Genomic DNA, 18669 nt, shown 5'->3' on the forward strand with positions numbered 1-18669 from the left:
AGTCCTGCTGTCCACTAAAGGCAGAGTCTGTTTTCTCACTCCTGAATGTGGTGTGGTCTTGCGACTGCCATTAAAAAACACCATCAGGCAAAAGTAGCCATGTTCAGCATGAGCCTCAAGTCTCTTTGTGTTCTTTGATCTCTTTCCTGAAACTGTCCCCAACTTGTGATCCAGCCCAGCCTGGACTGGGAGGATGGGAACCTGGTTGGAGTCTGTCACCTCTGTTATCTCAGATGACAGCCAATGGTCTAACAGAGTCATAGCAAAGCCTGGGTCTGTGAAAAACACGTACCAAGTTTTATATCTTCACTGCACAAGAGGAGAGCTCTTTGCAAGAAAGGTGTCTTCTTTTGTTTGAAGTTGCTGGCGTGGTTCTCAGAGCAAGGACCCGTTGAGACTCATTGGAGATGGGTATGCATAAAGCTGGCCAGACCAAATCTATGACATGGTGTTCACATGGAGAGTTTCTGCTGTAAAACCTAAGTAATCCCAAGGCAGGAAAATCTGACGATGTGTTCTTGAAGTCTGAGGTTTTAGAGACCTGCCCAGCCTCAAGTCCTGGGCTCTGCCACCTGAGCACAATTACACTTTTGTGAAATAAGAATTGCTCCCAGGTCCACTTACGGATGACACCAGCAAGCTCATGTGCCCCAGACATAGATGAACCAGATGTCACCCACTTTAATTTTTCCTTTCTCATTGTTTAGCGTTAGACAAATGGGATACACATTTTTGCTTTATTGATTTTTTTTCACCCTGGACAGTTTTCTTGCTTCCTTGTTTTGGGGACCAGTTAAGGCATGCATGCTGCCTGTGTCAGAGGTAAATGTTTTCACTGGGATCAGAATGTGACCATGTTTTACCAATGGGTACACTTTAAAGAAAGAAAACAGGCAAAGGCTTTTCCGCATTGGTCACAGGAAGCTGCCATGGACTGGGGGTTCTGTCAACATTGCTACAGTTTAGGATCAATGTCTGTATTATTTTATTTATTTGGTCCTTTGGAATTATTTCTAAAGAGTATGGAAAACAAACTAAGAGAAATAACAGCAACCACCACTCCAGCAGGCATTGCTCTTCTCAATAAAGAGGTATGAAGAAGGGAGGAGGTGAGGAAGAGTTCCTGAGTACTCCAAAGATGCCTGATGAGGGTGTCACAGTACTTCATGAACACAATGTTTCTACATCTCTCCCCACTCCCACTTAACAATAGAACAGCTCACTGTAGACACTGGAAATTCATACATTTATACAAGTAAACATCTACTGCAGTACACACATGACACTACATGATTTTCTTTCTGTTTTTAAATGGTAGACATAATTATTCCCTACACTGTATATCTACATACTACTAGATTATAAATGAACTTTTTTGAGAAATAAAAAAAAATGATTTTAGTTTCTCTGAGACAGGGTCTCATATAGCCCAGGCTGGCCTTGACCTCACTCTGTAGCAGAGATTGGCCTGGATTTTAATCATCCTTGACTCTCCTGCTTCTATCTCCTGAGTGATAGGATTACAGGCATACACTATCATAGTTGCATGCTAAAACTGTCTTATGCCATATAAAAACCCATAGAGTTTAGTCAGTCCACTCTTCACTTTAAAAATGGATAACATTGGTGTTGTATAACGACAGCAAGAAGAAGTCAGCAGAGACATCCAAGAAGACTGTCATTCAGAAAAGAAATAGGAATCATAACAGGGAATGAGACCATTTGTTCCCCTCTCCCTGATGAGCAAACACAAACTGCAGCAATTCTCATGTCACAGTTTGAAGTACTTCCCCTCTATGACCTTGTGTGACAGAAGGTCTTTCCTCTAGTGACTATCCGTGCTAAAGTGAGAAGAGATGGCAGGATTCATCAGTGAAACGGGAGGGTCAGCGCTCATCACAAACTTTCCAAGTGACTGAGTCAAAAAAGCACAAATGAATCATGGGAAGCTGTGGTGATATTGTGTTCCCCAAAATATTCTGCACCCTAATAAACTTATCTGGGGTCAGAGAACAGAACAGCCACTAGATAGACATGGAGGTTAGGCAGTGGTAGCATATGCCTTTAATCCTAACATTCCAGAGGCAGAGATCCATCTGGATCTCTGTGAGTTCAAAGCCACACTGGAAACAGCCAGGTATGGTGACTCAGGCCTTTAATCCCAGAAAGGTATATAAGGTGTGAGGACCAGGAACTAGGCCTGGTTAAGCTTTTAGGCTTTTGAATTGCACAGTTCAGCTGAGAGGCATCCAGTCTGAGGAAACAGGATCAGCTGAGGAATTGGCAAAGTGAGGTGGCTGTGGCTTGTTCTGCTTCTCTGATCTTCCAGCTTTAATCCAATACCAGGCCCTGGGTTTGTTTTTTATTAATAAGACTGTCTAAGTTTTATGCTACAGGAAGCTTTATTCTAATTATTTCTCTTTTAAAACAAAACTATTCTTTATATAAGTGCTCCTGTAGTGTATACGTGTGGTGTATATGTGTGCCTATGTGTACGTATGTGGACAGACACCTGAGTGGGGATATCTGATATCCTGCTCTATCAATGTCTACCCTATTCACTTGAAACAGGGCCTCTCACAAAACTTGAAGCTAGACTTGTGTCATAAAGTTCCAGTGACTCTCCTGTCCCTCTCTTCCATAGCATTCCATGTGTGCATATAAACACATCTGGCTTTCTACATGGGCTTTTGAGGTTGGTGCCCACATCCTAACATTTGCCCAGCAGGTGCTGTTACTTGGTGTTCTAGGACTGGGAGCTTCATTGTTTTCTTTTCTTTGTGAAGGAGCTTCCACAGCCCTTTCCAGTGTTAGTATATGGATTATGTCCTATCATGTCCAGACTGAAAGGCTCTGAATCCCATTAAAGCACCATTTATTTAAAGGGACACACACAAACCTGTTTATACCTTTAGTCAAGAGGATAAGGGCATGCCATATACTAGTGTTAAGATCAAACAATTGGTGTACAGGGCACAGACCTAAAGAGGTGACCATATACTCAACAACAGTCAATGATAAGTAATGTAGTGGTTGATGTCAAGGCTTGAGCTGAGTCAGTGGAAAGGCGTGTTGCATAGGAGCAAACAGCAAAACAGAGAGCCGATCAGAGAAGTAGGGTCTTGAACAGCAAAGGAAAAGATTATTTTACCAATAATGACAATTAAATCAAAGACACATTGAAAATGATGAGTCACGAGCAGCAAATAGGAGTCAGCCCTTCTCTTGTCTTTGATTGAAGCATCCATGCCCTGGTGCATATATCCCACCCAACCCTATCCTGTCTTCAACCTGGGTATAAAAGGAGTCATCTACAGTTCCTCTCATCTTCCAGAGACAATAAACACCCTGGAGGTATTTTTTAATTGTGTAACACTAGAAATAGACTTTCTGTCGCTGTCCATCACCTTCAAATTAGGCATAAAACAGAACAAAAACAAAAACAAAAGCAAAAACTTTTCTCCCAGAGCTTTTTTCCTAGTTCAGACCTGATAATGACAGGGACCCTACAACAGGGGTTATCTGGTTATCCTCTCATCTGATCCTCACCTCTTTTCTCATATACAGTCAGTCTCAAAGGGTGCTGGTACTCACCGGCCTGACATGGCCCCCAGCAGGCTACATACTCTGGCCTTGCCTATGTCCAGTCATCCTTTCAGGATGCTGTCCTTTGTCTCCCCTGTGTCCAGTTGACCTTCTATTTGGGGGAACTTTCTGGCTTCCTTCCATGATCTCTGCCCTTCCCAGGTATCTTTCCTATTCCCAGTTCCCCAAGTCTCAGGATTGCCTCTGTTCTAACTGCTTTCTTGTTCTCTGTGTAGTCCACAGGACTCTTGCCTGTTTCCTCCATCCGGGACTTTTCAAGCTTCCACAGGGTACTCATCACAGACATTGAGATAGCTCACTCCATTTCCCTTCTTTGTTATCCTAATCATACCCCTAACCTCATAAACTCTAAGAGGGTCAGACTGCAAAGTAATAAATATCTCAAGTGGACTAGCTAATCTTGCTGTCCCCATTCAGATTTGCTAGGTTTAAATTACATATCAGTGCACCAGTCTCCAGAACAGCAGGTGATCCACACCACCCTTCAACAGGTCTCCTAGATCCTTCTAATATGATTCATTTGTAAGCATCCCAGACACTTCTGTCATCCCCTCCAGGGCAACCCTATTTTCTAATTATCTTTCCCTAACCTTTGTTTAGTTACTCTATTTTGTTATATACTTTGTATTTGATAGAGATGAGAATTCCATGAATCATTTAGGGGACTATGGATATCACTCAATGGTAGAACACTTGCTTACACACATGGAAGACCACATGCTACACCCCAACACTACTAAAAAACAAGCCTGTTAGCCCTTGGCTGTCTGGGTTATGCAGGTTTGGCTACTGTATGCACAAAGTATAGGGGCTGAGGAACAGATGGGAAGACATGAATAGGAAGAAGCAAGAAACTGTTCTTAAATATGAGCAAGCAGAAGACTGAGAAATCAAACAATAATGCTCATACCTTCTAGAGCAGGGTGAGGCCAAGTGAAAGAGGCAGCCGGGAGAAGATGACAGCATCTGTCTGCAGTCTTACCCAGTGAAGAGGCAATTGTTAAGAGTAAAAATTTGATGAAGCAAGATTCAGAAAGGAGGACGGGGGGATGAAGATGAGAAGGTAAGAAAGGAACAAAAACCAAAACTCAAGAAGGGATCACACTCAAAACAGGCCATTAAAAATGTTGTTTTCTTCTATGACTAGATAAAAAATTAAGAATGTATAAAAAGGCAGACAGATTGGAGGGGGAGCGACAATCTGGAGTCATCTGTTTCTGTTGCCATTTCTTCTGCACAGTGAAGGGCTGAGTAATCTACAAGGAGAGGACCAGGAGGCTGAAGCTACCATCTGAAGGGGTGTGATACCAGGGTGGCGAGGAGCACATGCAAGATGCAAAGCTGTGGGGCCAGCCAGCACAAGCCCATCCTCAGTCCTGTCAGCCCAGGGCAGCCTTAAGAGGACCAGCCTAGGCCTGGCCAATAGTCCTGCAGAAGGGAGAGAGCCTAACAGAAGAGTGAAGGTGATATTGTCCTGGTGTAGAGCAGAAGACTGTGAAGATGGGCAAAGCTGGTCAACACAGGACTGGGCAGGGATAACAGCACAAAAATTCAGTGAAGTCTAGCACAGGTTAAGTGGTCATTCTGGGATGACAGAGTTGGAACAATGTCGTCTCTTTACAGCACAGCATTTCTGGAATCAGGACGATTTGAGACATAGAAAGAGTAGGTCAATACTAGACACACAAGAACTTCAGCAGGTGTGGGCATTTTCATAGTTTGGAATATTGATGGAATATTGTTAGAGATGAAAGGAAAGAAATGGACTATCTATCGCTGAATTAGCTTTTCATCGCTATAACAAATGCCCCAGACAACTTACAGAGAGTAAAGGTTTATTGTGCTCAAGGCTTCAGAGGTTATTTTCCACTTCCTATGATGGCATATCACACTATGGTAGCACATCACACTATGGTGGCACATCACGCTTCAGTAACACATCACATGACACTCCCTGGCAGGGGAGTGTGAGGCAGGAAACACTCACCTCATGTCCAGGAAATAAAAAAACACAAAGAGGAAAGGGCTGGATTCCACTATCTCCCACAAGGACAGTTCCCCATTGGGGATGACTACCTCCCACTGGGCCCTAACTGTTAAAAGTCCCACCATGTCACAAAGGCAGGGAGGTAGGGTCAAGCCTTTAAAACATGAGTCTGCAGATCCAAACTACAGCAATACTCCAAGTACTCCACAAATTAAATGTAGACGAATAAATATGAAAGCAATGTGGATGTAGGGAAAATGGTTTCTTGTCAAAGAATAATGTGTGGTTTTATCAAGGTTGCTCTTTCTCTGAGTCAATATAAGAGTCAGCTGATAAGCAGAAATATTCAACTTAATTTGTATAATACTTGCTATGAATAATTTTGCTTTAAATCCACACTTGTCTAGATCTTTTCTCTCCCATGTCTGCTACACTCTACCTTTCCACTGACCACTAATTTCACTAGATTCAAGGTTTTAAATGGCTTCAGCATCTTCTAACACTGTAGGCTTTACAGACTGTTCTTGTCTCCTTCTACTCCTCATCGGTTGATGTGAACATTTCAATCTACCTTCTAACCCAGAGACTCCCACTCTGGTGCTATCCAGACATCCTGCAGAGTGACGAATGACTTCTGGAAGTAGGCCTGAGTCCTGGAATAAGCTGATGGGGAGGTGCAATGGGTGTAAATAGAGAAAAAGAGAGCAGGATTTGACTCCACCAAAAGCAGCCTTGAATTCAAGAATATTCAATGGCAAAGATTACGATAGACCAAAGGAAATAGTGTTTTTCTCTTAAGAAAAAGTGTTGAGGCAGGGAGGTAGTCCAGGTGATTAGATGCTTGCTGTGCAGACATTAGGATTTGAGTTTGAGACTCAGAAACCCCACACAAAAGACAGGCATTGTGGCACACAGTTGTAGTTCCAGGTAGGTCCCTAGTGCAGCCTAGACTAATAGGCAAGTTCAAGCCAGTTGGAGAACCTTTATTATAAAGGCCAGCTCCTTGGAGTAATATCCAAGGTTCACCTCCAGCTTCCACCTGCAGAAACACACACACACACACACACACACACACACACTCACTCACTCACTCAGACATTCATGCAGTTGAAACAAATAAGATACTAGATATTTCTTTGTCACTGAAGAGAGTTTTTGGTGATTCTGGAAGAGTATCAAGGGAGTTCAGAAGGACAGAATAGAGTAATAACCATTATGTTTAGTAGGCAAGATATCAAGGAATCAAAAATATACTTACCAAAAGAATATTTTTATAGAAGTTTTTGTTTGAAAATTGCCAAAGTTCTTGTTGATAAGGAAAACTAACGGTAAAAATCAACATTTTGTTATCCATACATATGAAGATTTACCTTCCAGTCTCAGGATCAAATCCAAAGTAACGGTCTTGACACTGGCAGCATCTCCGCCCAGTGGTGGAGGGGTCACGGCAAGTGCACTGCCCGGTGATGCTGTTACAGACACGGCTCACTGCTCCAACTGTGTGGCATAAGCATGGTAGACAGCCAGCAGCATGGCCAGGAGAAATGTAGAAACCTAGACATAAGAAAGAAATTTCATTTTCACTTTTGGTTCAGTCTTCTCTAAAAAGGATAGTGTTTTGATAACAGTCAAAACCCAACGACTCCTATGGGATCCCTGGGTCTTACGATACCAGGAGTTAGAGCTCTTCTTAATGAGTATATTAATTACAACTAAAAACAAGCAATCATCTACATGAAAATTTAGTGCAGAAGGTGGGGGGGGTGTTGCTCAGCAGTTAAGAGTGTTCATTGCTCTTATAGGAGGCCTGGGTTTGGTTCCGAGCACTTGTATACAATTCACAACTATCTCAAACTCCAGGTCCAGCAGATCTGAGACCCTCTTCTGGCCTTTCTGGGCACTAGATATCTATATGATTCACATACATACATGCAGACAAAACATTCATTTACATTTAAAATGAATTAATTCACGAATTAATTAATTATTAATTAAAAATAATTTAAGCTGATTTGAAGAACTTTCCACTAAAAACTGGTGGCATTCCTCTACTCAGGTCCAAATCATTACCAAGTAGGCTGTGGTGTATCCTATGTACCAGAGAGACATTTGCTAAGAAAGCCAGATAAAATGCAAGATTCCCAGTTAAAATTTAATTTAACAATGATTTTATAGCAAAATGTGCACTGTTTACTCCTACTAAATGGATTTTGTTTGAAATTCAAACATAATTGATCATGAGTATTGTTAAAATTCTCAACCCTTAAACTGTCTACCTCACACATGATCTACACTTTGTTAATCACCAAGACCTACCACCAGCGTCTCCTAAGGATTTCAGATCTTCCACTGTCCCCTCACACCTCCCTAGGAAGGCTGCCACCAGCTTTTCCACAGCATATACTATGAGCCAGTGTTCTAGAGGGGTACTCACACACATTCGCTCACTTAGACATTACTATATCCTTTATGTAGATTGAAAGTGAACTTAGGAGCATTGACAGACTCCCCTCAAATGCTGAACTATTGAGTAACACAAGCCAGCTTCAGACACAACCTGCCTAACTCCAGGAGTCACTTTACCCACTGGTGAGCCCTGACCCACAGTGCAGCTTGAACAACCTTTCTCAAAGGAGACTTTTTAATGTCTCTTTCCTCTATTTCAAACTACTTTATGGCTTATTTCCTTCAAGAAAAATATCAAAACCTAAGCAAACTGCTACCATGGCTTCCCACCCTGTAGTCAAGTCCTGACTACATCTCTAGCGTTGTCTCCCAACAGGAGCACTGCAGACTCACTTTTTTCTGCTCTCAACCCTTGACGGCCTTTCTGTGAGGGGGCAGCTCTGTCCATGGCAATGGTTTCCACCTACCTCCTCTGCTTACTTCATTTCTCTATAAGCCAGGTCTCCTCGATGCCATGAAGAAATTTCTTTAGGCCAATTCAGGCATGCCTCTGACAGCTTCACAGCATCCTGCTGATTCCCACCAGTGCCCAGATACACATAATTAATCTAATTTTCATCAGACTTGTCACCTTCATCACGGCCAGAACGTCATCTGCATAAATCACCGATCCCTCTCCTACCCATAGTAGGCCTTCACAAAACACTGATGAGGATGTAAAAATGGACAGGCAGATTCAGTGAGTTCCACAAGCACTACACTCAGAAAATATGCATGGGTCCGCGTGCACGCACACACGCACACACCACACATACACATGCTCAGTTTAAAGATTTTAGTTTTATTCCACAATCCACATCCTTTTCTTATGTCAAAAGAAAAAAAAGTGGGACTCACAATCACATTGGAATTCTTTAAAATCTTCTGGACCCAGAAGATGGATGACAACAATGAGCAGAAAGGCTTTAGACATTTGAGTGGTGGAACAGACATGGGAACATAGAGATTCTTGGTGTAGTGTGATGTACATACATGTGTATGCACATATGCACATACCTACTGAGATACACACACAAGCACACACAAAATGCCACCGGGAATTGAACCACAGCAACAGGGAGAGGGATCACAGGAAACTGTCTGTTGAGTAAAGTCGTGGAAGATGGAACTTGTAAAAGTGTTCTGATCATTCAGTTCTGAGATACATTAGTCTTAGTGAAGAGGAGAAGCTGAAAGACAAAACCAGCCCGCCCCATGTTGTCTATTCTATCGGGAAAAGCAGAGATAACAGGTCAAGTGTCACACACACTTGAGGGTCTAGGTAAGAAGAAACCATCATCCTAAAGTCACAAAATTAGTCTGTTTTCCTTGTCCTGGGTCCTTGCTGTGCTCTTAGCCCAAAAAGCAGCAAAAAAAAAAAAATGTGTTCAGCAAGAGTGAAAGGAAAAATTGAAAGATCTAGAAGAGCCAGACAGACGGCACAGACAACGTTTTCATATTAATTTATATCCAGATCACATGATTTATCTCTCTATATTTGTCCTTATATCCACTTGCAGGAATAGGTTGTAGCCACATCAGCTAATACCTGTTCGGGTACCTGGTTCATCATACTGTCCAAGTCACAAATCCCAAAGCCTTGTCTTTGGTAGCTGAGGAAGGAAGGTACCTGGCTCCTTAAATTCGTGAGGATGATATCATGAAGGTACTAACAGCTCTCCAATTTGGATAAATTACCCATTAACATAGATACTTAGCATTAATTTGGACTTACTGCAATAGCTTCCAGTCACAGAGAATTCTCGACCAATTAAGGATCATTTTTGCAAGAAGAAATGATTTCTTAGCTAAGTCTGGGTATACAAATGGGGGTGCATTTTGGTACAGAAGATTGGGTAGTTCAAATCATACAGAGTAAGGAACTGCATAGAAAAATATTCGGAATGTGAGCAGAAGACAATCACCACCAAGGAAACTATGAAAAAGCACAAAGCACCAGAGGAGGCACAGTGTGGGGACTTCCAGGAAGCAGCCAGGATAGACTTTGCTGTGAAGTGAGCGCGTCTGCTCACAGGAGCTTGACTATAAAGGTTACTCCCACCAGTGGTTTAGTAGTCCTATTTTTAAGCAGTTCAATTAGGATGACGCAGGGAACTTCCTGCTCACAGACTGCTTGTCACCTCACCTGAATGTGCCTAATTCTAGACCATTACCTCTCCTTTTATGGCTCCCAACTATAGAAAACAACAGTCCATTCCCCCTCCTGCTTAAACTTCCACTCCTGAGTGTGGCTTAATGATAACTGACCTTAATTTCTTCTTCGACTCAATACATCTCTGACCTCACTCCATTAGCTCAGCTTCATGGTCCACATCTTTACATCTGTATCATTTTAACTAATATTTCTGAGACTGTTTTCCCTTACAAATGTCTTTATACTGCCCTTTTAAACACAGCCATCAGGCCAGTGTGCTATCTTTGTTTTATGTGGAGCCGAGAGTTCGCAGGCACAAACCAGCTGGTAAAGCACATCATTTTCCCTCTTATTTCAGCCATCTCTCAGTCCTGAGCAATGCAAGCCTCAGAGAGAAGACAACGTGTCTTCCAGTTCAAGGAAAGCGGACCTCATATCATAACGGTGCTGTACCTGAAAGGGCCTCATGGAACCCACAGAGCTCTGCATTATTAGCAAGACTGTGGGTATCATCTCCTGTCGTGGCTATTTGCACAGCACAGCACCTGTCCTGAGCATAAACGAGAGCCCATTTCCTAGCAATATCCCTCCTGGGGACCATGAACAACTAGGCTCTGCTAAGGTCCTGAAACGGGAGAAAGAAAACAAACTTAACCTCTGGGCCATGTTCAGAAAAGGAGGGCAGCGCTTGGCTCAGCACTCATTACAGGCCATTAGGAGACGGTACTCTGTGCCTTAAACTGTGGACACGATGATGCTCATGGAAGAAATCTGTGTCGGGAAGGGCTCAATAATCAGGGTGTCTGGATGCAGAGCCAATGGAGGGGATTTTCAAATCAAGATACTAATGCTTCTCTTCGTTTTGATGTTGTTAATAAAAATAATGCTAACAGCATTTTCCATACTTTTAACCCAGTGTTCACGGCAGTACAAACATACCACCACTTATCTCAGCATTATTTGAGGCAATTAGTGCTCTTATTAAATTAGCTATGTTGCAAATGTTAAACATTTAGTTCCTCTTTTGGCAAATCTTCATTCCTCTGCTACGTTCCCAGCTGCTATAGACTCTTAAAACCCAGCTCAGATTTCCTCCTTTAAATTCTCCATGTCCCTATCCTTCAAGAATCCACTGGTCTCTTCTACACTACATGTTCCTTGTCCTTACACAAACCAGATTCCCCTAGCTGAAGAACCAGGGCTTTGTGTATTTGTGATTTGTGTCTTAAAGGAGATCAGGGCCTGGTATATAGCACCATATTAAATAGATGAGCCAGCTGACAAATGGACACAGCAATGACATGGGTGGACAGCTCATTGGACAGAGGGAAGGCCAGGTTGATGGTTGGATCAATCTCTGTGGTCCCTTAAAGCATGAAATGATTTCTTTCCCTATGAGAGGGAAGATGGTCACTATCCATCTGTAAGACAAAAGAGTGTCTTGTTAGAATGGTCCAGCCTATCGGGGAATGTAGAAAGGGGTGTGTAAGAATCAGCATAATGAATGGAAAATGTAGGTAGAGTTTTCCTGCCTGGCCCACAGTCAGGACAAATCTCTCTCACCTGCCAGTTCCACAGCCACTCAGACCCAACCAAGTAAACACAGAGATTTATATTGGTTACAAACTGTATGGCCGTGGCAGGCTTCTTGCTAACTGTTCTTACAGCTTAAATTAATCCATTTCCATTAATCTATACCTTGTCACATGGCATCTTCACATGCTGTTTGTCATTGTGGTGGCTGGCAGTGTCTCTCTGACTCAGCCTTCCACTTCCCAGCTTTATTCTCCTCCTTGTCCCGCCTACACTTCCTGCCTAGCCAATGGCCAATCAGTGTTTTATTTATTGACTAATTAGCAACACATTTGCCATACAGAACATCCCACAGCAGGAAAACATAACTTTCAACAAATCATCTCATGGGTGCTGTGGATATCGTTCTGTATAAATAAAACACTGATTGGCCAGTGGTCAGGCAGGAAGTATAGGCGGGACAAGGAGAGAGGAGAATTCTGGGAAGTGGAAGGCTGAGAGAGACACTGCCAGCTGCCGCCATGACAAGCAGCATGTGAAGATGCCGGTAAGCCACAAGCCACGTGGCAAGGTATAGATTTATAGAAATGGATTAATTTAAGATATAAGAACAGTTAGCAAGAAGCCTGCCACGGCCATACAGTTTGTAAGCAATATAAGTCTCTGTGTTTACTTGGTTGGGTCTGAGCGGCTGTGGGACTGGCGGGTGACAGAGAATTGTCCTGACTGTGGGTCAGGCAGGAAAACTCTAGCTACAGATGGGTCAAATTGGAGATGGAAAATGTCTGCCCTCAAAACCTCTTGCTTTTAGAACAAAGGGCATGGTAGAAGACGATGCCCCTAAGTTTTCTACTGGACTCCTTTGTTTTACACAAGCACAGCTTTCTTACCTGTGTGAGCATCTGGTAAGTCTCTTAGAAGCTTGCTTGCTCTTTATCCTTCCCTCCCCACTTTTAAAGACAGCATCTCACTATGCAGCATCAGCTGGCCTGATACTCACTATGTAGATCAGGCTAGTCTGGAACTCACAGAGAACTGCCTATCTCAACCTTTCCAGTGCTGGGATTAAAGGTATCCACCATCATGCCTAGTCATAGCATATTTTCTAAGCATCAAGCACAAAATCAATAAAAAAATACAAATACTGAAATATCTGATAAAATCCAGGAGATTATAATGATTACACACACACACACACACACACACACACACACACACACACACACACACATTCTCATAACCCAAAACAAACTTTCATATTCTGTTCTTATTCTACTACATTTTGGTATTTATCAAATGCACACTTCCAAGTATCTTCCCTGTGCCACAGAGACAATCTATACATTCTTCCAACTTAGTTTATGGAGATAACCCCATTTCTAGAGCCTGCTGTTCAGCTCTGCGTAATCTGCTCACTCAGGCAGCCCATGAGTGTGTTACTTTCTTTTCCATGCCTGTTACTTGAATTTTCCACAACCAATGAGATATCCCACGGCCTAAAGTAACAAGCCAGAATCATGTGTTGAGGGGAAGTTGAAGATGAGAGAAGCTTATAGACATTTGCAACTATATGTATTTTAAAGCAGCCTCAAGTAGTTATTTAATGAATATTTAAGACAATTTTAAAAACATGTTCCATGGTTTGAGGGCACGCATTCTGGGGTCAGATTCTGGGAACGTGTAAATGCCTCTTCTATTGTTAAATTCCACTCTCTTTGCCTAACCAGGAGGGGAGAGAATGAATCCCCCATCATATAAATACTATGCATATTCCACAGACTTCACGATAAAGCTCCAAGGCAGAGCTGGGTACTCAGTAAATAGTCAGCAGTTATTCTGCACTATCATTATAGAAACTGTTATTATAAAGTTTTCACAGAAAGGAGATTTTTCTTTCTAAATTGAAGTTGAAATAATGATTCTCCTCTACCCTCCCCCCACACATTCCAAAGAATGTAGTCCAGATTCTCCAAGGTAAGATTGTTTTCTGTCAATCTGTCATGGAAGAGATGCCTATCCTGAGACTAAATTCTTGCTGGGAAAAATGCATTAACTTCAAAAGGTTTTGTTGTTGTTGTTGTTGTTTGTTTTCATGAAGATCTGGGCATGATCAGATCTCAACACCTACTGATGCTCTAACATTGACTAGAACGTCAGCCATTTGATTCCAGTTCCATCAGCAGGGTCTTCATAATATTCTGGTTTATGAGCCCATCACTTAGCTAGGAGGGTATGCTTCCTAATGAAACAAGATACTTTGTTTTACTCTCTAATAGTCTATGTGACTTATAAAATAAGAGGCAAAAGTAAGTACTGGAGAAAGCATGAAGCATTGTTCTATTAGGACCCAACATGTCACAAGAAGCCGTTTCCTTTATAAATTAGGCTTTATTGTATTTCAAAGCTGCAGCGCCCTCAATAAACCCTCTCTGCCTCTGGTTCTCAAGGACAAGGGAGGGTCACTAGCCCAGGATGGCTTGACATCCTCCCCTGCCTCTCTCGGTCTGGCCTCTGATTAAGCACAGCTGCTGAATGGTACGAGGTCATCCAGAGCTGGAGAAAAAAAAAAAAGCAAGGGAAACATATTTAGTGCTGTATTTATTAGTGTGGGTATGTGTACGTTCATCTTTATACACACACTACAAATAATTTTAAATTAAAGCATTTTAAAAATACTTAATGGAGGTTAAGCAGCATTTTTAACCTCTGCTCAAGTTATTGAATGGCGTATTAAAACCAATGTGGCTCTAACGTGCCTTCCAGTGCACATCGCTGTGTTAACAAATTGCCTATAAATTTCAGCTGAATTAAGCCTATTCCTTGTACGTTCGTACTAAGGTTAGGTTAATAATACATGAGATTTCATTACACAAACCTTCCTCAATGATGCTTTTTAGGAAAGTGGGGCAGGAATCTACGTGGAGCCCTGTAGCATGGGCCAATTTATATCTATAGTCAAGGAGGAGAAACAGGCAAGGTCTTTAGGCTTGCCAGCATGTGTCCTCCGTCTGAGCTTCTCTCTGTGTCCTGTTGCTAGCATGCACCCACGTGCACTCCTGCCCTGTGGCATAGGATCTTGGACTCACGGCTGTCCAGAAGAAAGGAGGAGTGCCCAGAGACAGCTGCTGGTGAACATGTCTACTTCATATGAGGGCTTGTATTCTCCAAGCAAGCTTCATTGTAAGAAACAAAATTCCAAAACACAAAGATCAAAGTGGAAATTCTGAAGTCAGAGGATGGCAAAACTTACAATCACCCCACTTACGCTTTGCCCCATTTTCATGGTATGCACTTATGAATACTGCATCTTGTTTTGTTTCAAAAATGCACATTATTTGAGCTATCATTCCTCCTTGCAGATAGGAAAATGATCATCTTGAAGTATAAGGACATTTCCACAGGCCTTTGCTGTTCCCATGCCTAAAAATAAGCAAAGGCAACTGAGATATTTTTACACATAATTACTCACTCAATAAATATTTATGGATCACCGTTTATGGAGGTTCTGTACCATATGCCTGAGTGAAAGCGGTGAGCAATAATGCAGAGTCCCAGGGAGGTTACTTGATTGGAAAGACACAATACAGTCAGAGAACCTCTGGATATTGCAGGCCATACAGCCATGTAGCCATGCAGGCCATGCAGCCACGAAACCCACCAACTTCATGCTTCACTATGCTGGAAAGTCAGTGGAGGGTGGGTTGACAAGATCTGGTTGACTTTTGGGGAGCACTTGTCTCTAGGATGGGATAGCCATAAGTCTTTGAAGAAGGATAAAACAGAGAAGGGGAGAGTTTGGGATTTCACTTGGATAGTACAGGAAAAAGTAGCTTAGACTACAGAGGAGTAAGTGGGAGTGTTCAGAAGTGGTCAAAATCTAGATACACCAAAGCCCTCAGGACTGATTGTGATGGATGAGCCGGGAGCTCTGGGAGAAAGAGGAGTCAAGCCTGATTATAATGATTTGACATGACAAGATTACAACCCAGAAAATGCAGGGCAGCACTGCCAGTTAAACATAGTAGACTGAGCAATCTCTCCTTTCCCCAAATCCCCCAAATGAAAATAGTTTTCTAAAAGGGAATAGCAGTCAATAACAGACATCTGAGAGGAGAAAAACAAGGACTGTCAGGAGAAAGTCCACAGTAAGCATATTGATCAAGCTTGTATAACCCAGAAAAAATGTATGGACTTCAAGGCTTCAAAAATCTCTCCAGTCAGATACGAGGTGTAGTTTATCCCTCCCCCAAAGAGGAGGTTGTTGCTCTGACATTTTAGGAGAAGACAAGAAGGGTTAGCTGCAGAAGTTAAACCTGAGAGAGAAGACTTGTCAGAGCAGGTGTGGCATGCTGCATCCAACAGGGAGATCGGAGAAAGGCAGTCTATGACAGATAATTTTATGTCTCAACTTGGCCAGGCTTGGAGAGCAGTTATCTGGTCAAATACCAGTACATATATATTGCAGTAAATCTATTGGGTAGATTTCCATGGAACAAAAGAATACTCACCCACAGACAAAAATGCTTCACTGAGCATCCAGAATTATTAAACAAAGAGTACACCAGCCTGAAATTTTCCAAAACCAGATACACAGAAATGATAGAAACTTCTAGAAAGATAGGGAAGACAAAAATATGGCAGGACAGCTAAGCCAATGGGTTAGCATTTAGGCATCTGTACTGGCCTGCCCTTAGGTCCTGACAGGATATGCCTCAGCTGCAGTCACTAAGAATACCCCTGTCCCCGTGCACATTCATTACGTTTCCTTATAAAAAGCAGGCCTTGTACACCTTCTGTCTCTTTCTTTTCCTCTTCTTTTGCTCTCATCCCCAGGGACCAGTCTCTGCCCCTTCTCTGCCCCCTTCTCTCCCCTCCCCTCAATAAACCTCCCAAGTGGACCCTGTTGTATAGTGTGACTCCTTCCCACCATTTTAAAAATACAACAAATAGTATGTTATTTTTATGAAAATCACTTGAAGTACTAATAAAATTTCATATATCTCTCTTTAGTTGGCTATTTTCAAGCAATAAAGACCATCCCAGGAATACAAAATACAATTACTCCTCTCTGTATTCTTTCAGAAGCTGCTGAAGTATGTGTTCTACTATTTATAGAAATAAACAAAGACAAGCAAAGACAGAAACTATGAAAACCAGGGCCCAGCACAGGGCAGCTGCAAAGGTGAGCTGTGGACTCCAGCTGTGGGAAAGGACTGGAGATTCTGCCTAAATCAGAATAGAAAGTCTAAGAACCTGAAACCCTGCAAACTGGAATCTCCAGGGAAAAACAGAGTGTGTGGTCAATGAAATGTGGAATGAAAAAAAAAAATGGGCCAAAGTCTTGAATCACAGAGTCTGTTTCATAAAAATACCTAAGCAATTCTCTAGAAGACAATACAAAGGCAAATCATTTTTTCAAGAAAAGAAGTGTAACGTGTATATGGCTAGCTCAAAAGTAGATCTAGGGGGCTGGAGAGATAGCTCAGAAGTTAAGAGCACTGGCTGCTCTTCCAAAGGTCCTGAGTTCAATTCCCAGCAACCACATGGTGGCTCACAACCATCTATAATGAGATCTGGTGCCCTCTTCTGGCCTGCAGTCATACATGCAGACAGAACACTGTACATAATAAATAAATAAATAAATCTTTAAAAAAAAAAGTAGATCTAAAGGATGCACAATAGTCAGCTCTAAATACAGACAGGGCCAGGAAAAGAAATGCTTAGGAACCATATGAGGAACTAAGTCCTCATGGGCTGATCAAAGAGTTTCTAAACTCAAAAAAGTCAAGACTGAGGAGATGGTTCAGAGGTGAAGACACTGCCAAGCCTGATGACCTGAATCCATCACCAGGACTCTCGTACAGGGGAGGATTGACTCCAAATAGTTGTCCTCTGACTTATAGACATACGTGACATGCATGTACACACACACCCAAATATAATTAAAAAATAGAATATCAAGGTAGAACAATAGATGGACAATATTAAAAATGAATTTTAAAATATTAGGAAAGGACTAAAAGCCACAGATAGTCGAGTATGGTGGAGCTCAGCAGAGGGCTTTGGGGAGGACTTCAGTTTTAAATCACAAGACTTATGTTTTATTTGGTCTGTAAAATTATGCCTGTGAAGATCGTGATAAACATAAAATTAAATTTAAAAAGGAACATACTGGAAAATCACTCTCCATCTTTTTTTTTATCCAAACCTGACCTTGGTCTCTTTTCTCTCTCCAGGCCTGCTTGCTTGGTGTTTAACTGATACTGGTTGCTTAACTTTTAGGAGACTACCTCCTTTTTGCTCTTTACCTAGATAGAGATGTCACAAAACTCCTTCCCAAAGGGTAAGGACATTGCCATCCCCTTTAAAAGAGAGCAGGTGGCAGGCATATTAACTATAATGAAAACATAATGATCATAACAAAAGCATTTTTATATTTGGCTTACTCTGTGCCTATTTCACTTCTTAGAGTGTCATGTCTTTGGGACAAGGGTCAACTGACTCAACTCACATAAGCACAAAGACAGTCCAATGCTCTATACACTGAGGATGCTTGAGCAGGAGTCTCCTTAGTTGGAAAGCCTGAGAAATAATCAGGAGCTGTATAAAAACAAGAGCAGTTGATTGGGCTGTTCTTGGGATCAGGCACTTGTAATCTCAAACAGGGAAAACTGGAAACAGAAAAAAAGAAAAATAAAACTAAGAGAAAATGTCAAACTCTGCTGTTTCCCCCACAAGGTGGCTTTTGGTTCCACTGTGATCACCCATCAGTGAATTTTACATGCACAGTACAAACATGCCTATCCACTTTATCATTCTGAGATGTTTAAACATTCAGGGCAGTGGGTGACACTGAGGAAGAGTGGGAAATATGTGTGTTCTCCTTGGCAACCACTGTGGCCTCTTGACCACGGTACTAGAGAATGTGGCAGCACAGAAGTTC

At 42.1% G+C, this 18669-nt stretch overlaps 1 protein-coding gene and 1 long non-coding RNA gene across 2 annotated transcripts in view; both read right to left on the reverse strand.

Moving 5' to 3' along the window:
* The window catches only part of Ush2a (usherin), a 697985-nt gene that overhangs the window by 529400 nt on the left and 149916 nt on the right, over nucleotides 1-18669 (reverse strand). Inside the window, exon 13 of the mRNA XM_059281179.1 lies at nucleotides 6964-7147. Coding sequence (XP_059137162.1) covers nucleotides 6964-7147 — 184 coding nt within the window. The remainder of the gene's footprint in view (nucleotides 1-6963; nucleotides 7148-18669) is intronic.
* LOC131925809 (uncharacterized) lies at nucleotides 14095-18392 on the reverse strand. The gene is made up of 3 exons (XR_009383357.1): nucleotides 18238-18392; nucleotides 14992-15146; nucleotides 14095-14279 (listed from the first exon to the last, which is right to left on the reverse strand). It is a non-coding gene; the product is annotated as an uncharacterized LOC131925809 (long non-coding RNA).

This window comes from Peromyscus eremicus, chromosome 15, assembly GCF_949786415.1.
Source record: "Peromyscus eremicus chromosome 15, PerEre_H2_v1, whole genome shotgun sequence".
NCBI lineage: Eukaryota > Metazoa > Chordata > Mammalia > Rodentia > Cricetidae > Peromyscus > Peromyscus eremicus.